The 10,779-nt window shown below is 44.9% G+C and overlaps 2 protein-coding genes across 2 annotated transcripts; both read left to right on the top strand.

The window, feature by feature from the left end:
* Positions 1 to 2,321: 2,321 nt before the first annotated feature.
* LOC106810132 (uncharacterized protein K02A2.6-like) lies at positions 2,322 to 3,341 on the top strand. Its single transcript, XM_014813412.1, has one exon. The coding sequence runs from the start codon at positions 2,322 to 2,324 to the stop codon at positions 3,339 to 3,341; it is 1,020 nt and encodes a 339-aa protein (XP_014668898.1).
* Positions 3,342 to 3,572: 231 nt separating this feature from the next.
* LOC106810133 (uncharacterized protein K02A2.6-like) lies at positions 3,573 to 5,817 on the top strand. Its single transcript, XM_014813413.1, has 2 exons — positions 3,573 to 5,333; positions 5,809 to 5,817. The coding sequence occupies exons 1-2, from the start codon at positions 3,573 to 3,575 to the stop codon at positions 5,815 to 5,817; spliced, it is 1,770 nt and encodes a 589-aa protein (XP_014668899.1).
* The last annotated feature ends 4,962 nt before the right edge of the window (positions 5,818 to 10,779 follow it).

Raw genomic sequence — 10,779 nt, forward strand, 5'->3', positions numbered from 1 at the left:
ATGATGCTAGTCGTTACCTACATTAGTAACGGACCTACGGTAACAGTAGTAAGGGACCTACATTATAGTGGAGGTAGCTTGCCACTCACTGTAGGCCTACTAATACTATAGTAATACTATACCCGTGTACTGCACATCGGCGCAACCACTGGGGGGTCGGGGGGGTCACTGTTACGATATGAGATTCATGTATCGATACCGTATATGTACATCGTGATGACGTCCCATAGCAACATAGCCGGGAAATAAAATGGCTACCTATAACTCATAACATGGTTGAACATTGCCTCCTTATTATAGGCCATCAGGCACGCTTCACATGGTGGCAGCGGTAACGAAACAGAGGAGTTGGAGTTGAGTTTTATTTTTCGCCAGATTGATTTGGACATGACAACGCCAGCGGTGCGCCATGCATGAACTTAGGCTAGGGCTAGGCCGATAACACTAGCTACTAGCTGGATACCAAACTACAGGGCGCATGTACGCAGTGGATAATCACAATTCACATGACAGAGAACTGCCACTATTAGCTTTATTTCGACTCTACAGAATCCAGCAGTCAGCAAAGCTATCACGGAGAACACAGTTTCGAATCGGAATACGTAATTATGATCTTTTCATCGTCAGCTTCGAGTTCGAGCCGACAGTGGCAGATAAGTGGGAACGGCCTCCGTGCGTGTAACCGGCCCCGGAGCGACGGCATCAACGGCGGTGGACTCGACCAGCGCGTGTAGGCCGTGCATAGCGGGCAGATCTACTCAAGATAGCGACGTGGCGAAAACTGCGCCACCATTTTAGCCCTGCCAAGCACCAGACATTGGACACGCTACGACGGATTGAATCTGAACTTAAAGCATTGATCAGCAATGCCAATGACAATCTAGACTACCAGAGTCTATATGTATCAAGCTCACACTCAGATTTAGTCTTTTTGAAGACTGGACTTGGACTTAGAACTAGAAATTAGAAGTTGAATTATCTGAGTGACACTACTCCAGACCCAAACCGTTGGTATACTGTCCAGCTACAGTACAGTTGCGGACGTTGCTGCATGGTTACTATGGTAATGTGTTATTAATGGAATGTATTCGATAATAGTAAGCAGTTATTACGTGTGAATCTTACAACTTCAAAGGATTTAGTATTTGACAGTGATGTTGTTGATAATAGTGAATTACAGAATTGGCTTGATTTAGATGCTCGGAATTTCACTTTTATACTACTATTACCAGCAGAGGCTTATTTTGTTTTTGCTATACACAGTCACAGTGTGTAGTTGTCTGCCCACAGACGTAGTATTTGGTAGCTACTAAGCACATACTGAAGTAAGCTAGCCTAATCCTGGTTGTGTGGTACTTGAAATTAATTGTTTTTATTATATAATACACTAAAACAAACATTGTATTTTGGAACAATTTTGAATTACGTACAGTTAGTGTACTATACAGTAAGCACACTCACATCATTCTTTATATCGCCAACGCAGTGTACCACGTACAATGGCAAAATACCCGGAGATAAACTGGAAGGCAAGCGACTTTCCAAGTGAATTTAAGCTATTTAGGCAGCGCATGGAGCTTGTGCTCCAGGACCAGGAGGTCAAATACCCTACTAAGCAAGCGATCAAAGTCAAAATCGCTCTTGGGGGTGAAGGCCTTAAATGACTTAATTCGTCCGGGCTTAGTGAATCTGACCTCGCAAAGCCGGAAATGATTTGGGCCACGATAGGAGAACTGTTGAAGGTGCACGTAAATTTCCGTATACATAGGTTGGAGCTGATGCGCTACAAGCAACGGAACGAGGAAACGATAGATGAGTTTGTTAACCGTTGCCGTGATAAAGCACGTGAATGTGACTTCACTGAGGAGGAACTCAAGAAGAGAATCATAGAGTTGATTATTGCCTCCACACAGATAGAGGCGTTTCAGAAGACCCTGTTGGACCAACCCCAATGATACTCAATTGGCAATATCTTGTCAGAGGGCAGGAAGTACGAGGCCCTCGCGGCAGGTCGCCAGTGTCTACAAACCCTGGATGCGGGCACGTCGGTCAGCGCGATTTCGCACCACACATTGCGCAAGACATGCAGAAACTGTGGTCGCACACATCCGCCCCGGCGATGCCCTGCATACAGTGACACGTGCAACGTATGCGGCAAAAAGGGCCACTGGGCCAGGGTCTGTAAAAAATCACAGCGTCAGCAGAGCTATAATAGCCCGCAAAGGCAAGAAGGCGGTCATGATCACAAACGACCAAGCTCAAAGCATCGTGGTAAAGGTTGGCAACACAACCGTGCCACCAGTAAGACACCGATTCATGAAATGTATTCACTGGACCCACAGGATAGCGGTTCTGACAGTGATCCGTCGCCAGACATACAGTTCTTTCATACCATTGATACGCAACATACAGCCGACACTGAAGCATTCGTGAATATTGATATTGTATGCCCCCAGAAATCGGGACAACACTGCTTGCGGTTGAAAGTAGACACTGGGGCAAGTGGTAATACGTTACCATTGCGTATCTTACAGAACATGTATGGCGGTAGTTGGCGCTCGGAATTAAGCCCAACTCTTACGCAGCTCAAAGCGTATAATGGTACCGAGATCCGGTGCGTTGGCACCATAGATCTACTATGTCAGTACAAGGGATCAAAGTGGGCAGATCAAACATTCTATGTAGTCGACGTTCAAGGACCAGCCATCCTGGGCCTACCTGGCTGCAAGGCCATGGTGATAGTCACGATCAATGAGGTACGTAGCACGATTCCTTATATGCGACCAATCGAGGGCGTTCATAACTTGAAACGGAAGTATCCAACGCAGTTCGACACCATCGGCAACTTTCAAGGAAAGGCTACCCTGCATCTGAAGGAGAACGCCAAACCGACGATTAATCCGCCCAGGAAATGTAGCGTACACCTACGAGACAAGATCAAAACAGAATTGAACAACATGGAAGGCAATGGGATCATTCGCCATGTCGAACACCATACCGATTGGTGTAGTTCCATGACTACGGCAGTCAAGAAGGATGGGTCCCTTCGTTTGTGTCTCGACCCCAAACGGCTCAACGATGCCTTGAAGAGGTGTCCACACAAGACACCAACATTAGAGGAAGTTAACCCCACATTTGCTGGAGCAAGATACTCTATGTTGGATGCAAAAGCCGGCTATTGGTCGGTTCACTTTGCAGAGGAATCGCAAGAACTCACAACCTTTCGCACGCCATTTGGCAGATATTGCTTCCAACGTCTCCCTTTTGGCCTCTGCGTCAGTCAGGATGTCTTCCAGCAGCACATGAACAGGATCATTAGTGGATGTATGCATCGCGGATGACATAGCTGTCGTTGGTCGGACTGAAGAAGAACATGACGTAAATCTGCGTCAGTTGATGGATAGAGCAGCGCGAGAGGGCCTCGTCTTCAACAGCACGAAATGCGACATCAAGAAAGAGAGCATCACGTTCTTCGGATCGCTCTATACCAGGACAGGAATCCACCCAGATTCAGGAAATGTGGAAGCCATCAAGGCAATGCCAACGCCTCAAGACAAGGAGGACGTCCAGCGATGCCATGCGGACTCTTCACATTCCTTGCTGGATACATTCCCAACTTCTCTGAGAAGGCAGCACCACTGCGGGAACTACTCAAGAAAGAGATTCCGTTCCTCTGCGACGTTGACCACGAACATGCCTTCAGCATACTCAAAGATGCTATCACGAAGCAAGCGCGTCTCCAGTACTACGATCCACAGAAGGACACAACCCTGGAAGTAGATGCATCCATGAAAGGAGTAGGGGCATGCCTACTACAGGGCGGCAAGCCGGTAGCGTTTGCATCGAAAAGCCTTTCCCCAGCCGAGTCTAACTATTCAAACATTGAAAGAGAGATGCTAGCGCTCGTATTCGGTATCAATCGCTTCCACACATACCTTTTTGGAAAGGAGTTTGTCGTGGAAACTGACCACAAACCTCTTGAAATGATTTGGAAGAAGCCACTCAAGAGTGCACCGCCTCGCCTTCAGAGGTTACTCATCAAGATCCAAGGATATAAGTGTGACATCAGGTACAAACCTGGAAAGCACATGGTGCTATCTGACACACTGAGCAGGATGCCAAATCCTGCCGACAGCCAGGACATTTCCATAGATGTCGCGGTAGATTCCATCGGCACAGAGATTAAAGGCTCACTAGACATTGATCTCATGTTCTTTGGCCATAGCAAGAGAGAGGAACTTCAGAAGGAAACTTCTGCTGACCCCGTCCTACGTGCCCTATGGCAACAGGTGACAAATGGTTGGCCAGAATCCATCAAGGAGGTGCCCACGGCATTGCGCACATTTTGGACATTCAGAGACGAGCTTGGCGTCTCACATGGAGTTCTCTTTAAAGGGAAGCAGGTTGTAATTCCCCCAACACTACAAAAAGACATCCTAGGACAGCTCCACATAGGACACATGGGCATTGAGCGAACGCGCAGACTAGCCCGTGAAACAGTTTTCTGGCCAGGAATTAACAATGATATCGAGCATATCACAAAGGACTGCCCTGGGTGCCAACAACTGCAAACAATACAGCAAAAGAAGCCTCTCCAACCACATGATGTTGCAACAGCTCCCTGGACCAAGCTGGGAACAGACCTGTTCACCTTGAACAGACAGGACTATCTCCTCATCACAGACTACCATTCAAAGTACCCAGTACTTTACAAACTGAAAGACACTTCAAGTGCAGCAGTAGCAGGAGTGATGGGTGGGGTCTGTAGCCTGTTTGGTCCACCTGCAGAAATCGTATCAGACAACGGCCCCCAATTTTCCGGACGACCATTCCAGGAAATGTGCAAGAAATGGTCAATCACCCACGTAACCTTATCACCACATTATCCTAGGTCCAATGGACTGGCAGAGCGCATGGTACGGACTGTCAAGTCAATGCTTAAGAAGTGCATCATGACTGGTCAAGACGCACAGATCGCAATGCTCCACCTCCGAGCGACACCAGTTGACTCGCACATGAAGTCTCCAGCTGAACTTCTATTAGGAAGACCCATCAGGACCAGTCTTCCTGGCCACCATCTTGCAGACAATGCATCCGACACGGAGCATCTCCTGCAGAGGCAATCTAGAAGGAAGGAAACACATGACAAACATACTGGGACAGAGCTCCCACCACTTCACGTAGGACAACAGGTCCGTGCCCTACACCCGCAGGAACACACGTGGGTACCCGCGAAGATTTCAAGGGTGTGTGCCGAACCACGGTCGTACGAGATCGCCACCCCTAACGGCGCTATTCGTCGTCGCAATCGCTCCAACTTGAGGGAGATTCCGGTCAGTATTACGCCCAATAATGCGCAAGAAATTGCCAGACGTATACACTTTGCTGACGACCCCGCACCACACCAACATCACACACCCAGTAGCAGGGACAGTAATAGCGCAAACACACCCAACGCAGAACACAAACACACACTCTGATTATAGAACCACTCGATCAGGTCGCAAGATTCGAAAACCGGCCAGATATCAGCTCTAGTGAACATACACCCAGGTTTACGCGAATATAATGAAAAGTCAGAGACATGATTTTTCTTGGTTGATGTAAGCAAATATAATTCTTTGCATTATTATTTTTTAAGGAAGGAAGGAGGGCACCAAGTTGGCCCCTAATGTGTTATGTAGTTGAAGGATATGGCAGTGTCAAAAGACTGCCGTTATTGTTACATTTGTTGTTGGGTCAAGCAAGTTATTGGATCCATGTGTTACCTGTTAAGGTTTTCTTGAGAGTTAATAATATGTCTTATAGGAACCATAGGGAAGTACACTGAAATAATATAAGCTTACTTGAGTACATTGTTACGCTAATCGCTCTCGAATGGCCGCTGTATGGGCAAACATTTATTAATTTAAAGTGTTATTAAAATAAGCAAGGTTGAGTAAGAAGTTTAGAAAAGTATAGCATTTCATGTTATGGTCAATAGCATTATATTGTACAATTTATTAGAACATGGTTTGTTAAAGGGAATTGTATTTAACTTCAAAGGAAGGGGGATGTTACGATATGAGATTCATGTATCGATACCGTATATGTACATCGTGATGACGTCACATAGCAACATAGCTGAGAAATAAAATGGCTACCTATAACTCATAACATGGTTGTTTGAACATTGCCTCCTTATTATAGGCCATCAGGCACGCTTCACAGTCACGACCCCCCCCGACTTTTATGTGGACCTCCCCAACTTCTGGAAGACCTTATTTTCTGGGAGGTCCAAAATAGTCCGATAAGCGTTTGTTATCGTGAAACATCCATATTTCACAGGTAAAAGTTAAAATAAATAAAAACCCCAGGTGGTCAAGTGCAGTGTGATAACTGTGATTCAGATTCAGATATCTAAATAGAACCCTTGGTAATATCATTTAGATTCGACCTACATAGTACATTCAATCTCACGTGCATGGAACGAGCACGATATTCACCACGCGTTCGCAAGCCAACTGTGTTATAGACACACACACAAAATATAGGCCCATCTCCACACAAGCGGCGCGTCGGCGCGCGGCGCCGTTCACCCTTACCTTCTAATCTATGATATCTTCTGGCGCAGTCTCCATGCACTGACACTGCACGGCGCAGGCCTGGTTTCACGGCGACGGCGAAAGTCAAATAAGTTTGACTTTTGCCGGCTGACGTGACAGCAAAAAATCAATTGAACCAATCAACGCGATTGTTTTTATCACGTGTTCTGGAATCGATATTGAAGCAATTGCAAAGGATTTTGTTGCAAAGTGTGACTCAATGAAGGTCACATTTGGTTTCTAACACTGTTCTCTGTTTTCACGTGTCAGTCACTTTTTTGCATTATTATTTTCATCATTATTATTTTCCTCTTCATGCTAACTGTGTCACACAGTTAGTACAGTGCATGTGTATGAGGCTTTACCTACTAGCTTAATTAATTAATGATACATTTTGGTTATTTTATGAATAACATATGATCTGAGTATATATGTCATTCATGACATCACAATTATGGCAACACTTCCATCACACGTCTGAAATAGTGATATTGAACCAATACGTGATATTCGCTCGCCGCAGATCACGTTGCTATTGGCTGCTTGTGACCCCCCCCCAACTTTCAACACGTTGGTTTGCGCCCTTGTACTGCCACAAGGCTGTGTAGCCGTATCGTCTACACGGGTCGAGCTGTGTATCAATAAAGCATGTAATATATATCTATTTCTATGGTTGAGCTTAGCCACAAGTTAGGGCCGAGAGCTAATACTAGCACTCACTAAGACTATACTAAGCCAAAAAAACTCCCCCCCAAATTTAAAAAACCAAAACTTTAAATAAAATTTCACAAAGGTCTATGTCCCCCTGGACTCCTGTCTGACCGGATCGTTAGAAAATTGAATTAGGGTTCGAATTATTGTTAGGTATAGTAGTCAGGCACAGCGTCAGGGAAGTTAGGCGATGTTAGCTTCGTTGCTTTACAACTACGTTGGGTTACTCCATCGACGTGAAACAGTTGCAGAGCATAGCCTGGGTCTGGCGGTCTACGCAAATTGGACCCTTTCTCTTTCGAGCACTTAGGCCCTACTAAATTCGGGTCTAATGCACAGATGTACTCTCACACACAGAATGCGGCGTATTAGAGATACCGGCAGGATCGGTAGATGGTCTGGAGCAGCTACTGAACAACGAATTGAAATTATAGTTTCAATATATCGCTACTATAACGAAATTAGAACAAAAGTTCAACTATAATCAACGTAAAGGTTACATTAATACATATTGTAGACACGTGATATTACGCACTCCTTAGTCAGTAAGGTCTGTCAGACAGACTGATAGAGATAACGGCAAGACACAGAGTAATGTTCACTGGTGTTTACCTCAATCTCTAATACAATACATAGAGTCTCCGTGCACTACCGAAAGCAAGAGCGGTTACTACACACTACACCTTCGCTCAGGCGGGTGGCTGTCGCAAGCCTCGAGAAAGCGATGGCTTCCACCATATATTACGTCGCGCCCCAGTCCCGCGATCGCGTTTCTTCCTTACGTCACAGATCTCCTTTCGCTCCCCTTCAGACCCAACCGGCCCTCCGAACACGGCAGAGGTGCGAGAAAATTCCTACTGCTATCTCCCGCTACCGGAGATAATTTGGTGGCGGGATGCGCGGTGCGCACTTGGCGTGACTCCATGGTCGATTCTGGCCCTGATGTCATAGATCATCTGGTCAGTGTCTAGGCTGTCACAATGCGCAAGGATTCGGGGATTCATGACCGGGCTTCCAGCTAGACGGCGCCATCTCGAGTCACGGCTCTCTTTGACCTCCATCCCGCCGCTGACTCTCCCGTCCCTGTTTCATACATTCTCCTGACACCGGTTGCGTTCTCGCATTGCCATAACTTTCCCTGGCGTGTGGGGTTTCGCCCGCTTACAATATATTACTAAGAGTGTATAATGATAATTAACACAAATATATGAAACAGCAATTATATGTTATGATCTATTGGTAACATAAATGTTTGTCATCTGTGATCACTTGCACATATAGAACGTATTTTACAATGTGTTCATTTGTAAAATGTTTCAGGCTAATTTCTCACACTACATCTGTAGCTCTGGAAACCCTTGCGAGAACTTCGGAGCGAGTCTTTCGCTCAACGCCAGTTTCAAAAGGTAATTGTTTAGTTGTCATGTTCATTTACACAATGTTTAATCAGTAGTTAGTAGCTTTCATTTACATACTCATTTTATTCAAACGTTGACGATATTGATAAATAATTACAAAAGCGATGTATTATGGGATTACGATGTGTTTCATTTACAAAACTAAAGTTATGAATGACTGACACAACAGTCATAAACTAGAGGCATTGCACTTTTGTAAATTAATGAATGCATTGGTTAACAATACATGTGTTAGTTCTTTTATTTTTCTGCAGTAACAGCGAGAAAGACTAAACTGAACTAATTTGATTTATTTAATAGGTATCACGCCATCAACACTTTATAGTGAAAAAACATCCCAACCCACTCTGGGATTTGTCGCCAATAGCTGAGGTCGAACCTGAGACATTCTTCCACTTAGTTCCGTAAGCTCCACTTTATCAGATCCTTTTGCATTGTGACTTGCTTTAAAAAAATTATTGTTTATGATGTTTATGTTAGGGGTGCATGGGATTCAACTTTTTAAATTTCCTGTTGGAACCGAAACCCAGCCGGAACTTGAAATAAGTTCCGGTCGGGACTACGTAAAACAAACTCACTCGAGCGGAACGAAACAGCATTAACAGGCACATCACTCAAGCGAGTAGGACATGGTTGTTAGATGTAGGAACATATTCACAAGAACATAGTACAATTAGATAATGCTGCAATGCTAAAAGTATGATTACCTGCCGATATGAGATCAGAAAAACTGTGCTATATAGATAAAGGTTTTGTTTTTTCATTATGTCAAAGGTGGAACCAAAGGTTGATCTAACGGCTTTTTAGTGCATCTCCTAGATTGAAGCATTTTACGATGCTTGTAGCAGAAATTAAATTAAGAAAAGGTTTTGGTCACGGCCAACAGTTTCTGAAACGTTCCGGCCGGAACCGGAACTCTGAAAAATTAGGATTCCAGCCAGATAGTTATGGCCTGGTCAAAGTTCCGGGGCACTCCTAGTTTATGTTCTAACGTTGTGTAACAACAAATTAGTGAACTTACTCATGCTATGATTACTTGGGATTTTACAGTACAGAAGAGGATATGTATATGACACCGGAGGATGATGATGCTGGTCATGTCGTCCCGTAAGTAGGCTAGACGATCTGCAGCCGGATATCCGCGCAAAGCGCGAAAACGCCGCGTAGCGGCAGTCTAAGTTGGGTTCGCTGCCCCCACTCCATCAGCTTACCCAGGTCCCGTCAGGTAGAGGATAAAGCCTTATAATCGCTCAATTGAGCAGTTGTGGCGATCCCACAAGTCTTTTCACTACGCACGTAGGTAGACATTAAATACAAATGGTCGTAATTGTTGGATTGCTGCTCGGCGCATTTTCGTTTTCCTCTAGAAAAGCGAGTTTCCATTTTTCCCGTTTCACGCCGTGAAATTATTCTCGTACATATGGCGTCCCATATATGGCGCGACGATGCCATGTACATAGCATTTTCAATCTATTTTTCTACACAAGGGTCGGCCATTGAGCTAGACTGCTGCGCGGTAGAGAGTTCCACACGCTGCACTAACTATAAGTTGAGTGTAGCCAAGAATACTTGGCGGAGTGAAGGTCCGTACCAGTCTAGCTACAATCGTGACGTGCGCTTCAACTTATCGTATCCATGTTGGTACCCCCGATGGTCTGATGTTTCCGATGATGACGTAATAGTTAGAGCATGTATATATAGCAGAGCAGAGTGCATATAGCATAGACCTATGCCTAGAGCATACAGCATATATAGTTTCGCATTCATACATAGCCATCAATATTGCATCCATTGATATATCATGCCACGCTGTTGTAGTGCATACAAGTGTAAGGTTGTTTCATGTGAGGAGTCAAAAGCACGAAAGATTAGTTTCCATCGGTGAGACAACATTGAAATAGGCCTAGTCATCGTCTAGTTGTTACATAATGTTGTTCTTGACAGTTGCCATTGCCGTTGAACGATAGAGATTTGTTAACATGTGTTAGCGCAAATAATAGTATAGTGTCGAATGATATCTTATATGAAGGTATTATATACCCGACCGTCGTGTACCGAGTGATGCA

Source organism: Priapulus caudatus, unplaced genomic scaffold, assembly GCF_000485595.1.
Source record: "Priapulus caudatus unplaced genomic scaffold, Priapulus_caudatus-5.0.1 Scaffold412, whole genome shotgun sequence".
In the NCBI taxonomy this organism is placed as follows: domain Eukaryota; kingdom Metazoa; phylum Priapulida; class Priapulimorpha; order Priapulimorphida; family Priapulidae; genus Priapulus; species Priapulus caudatus.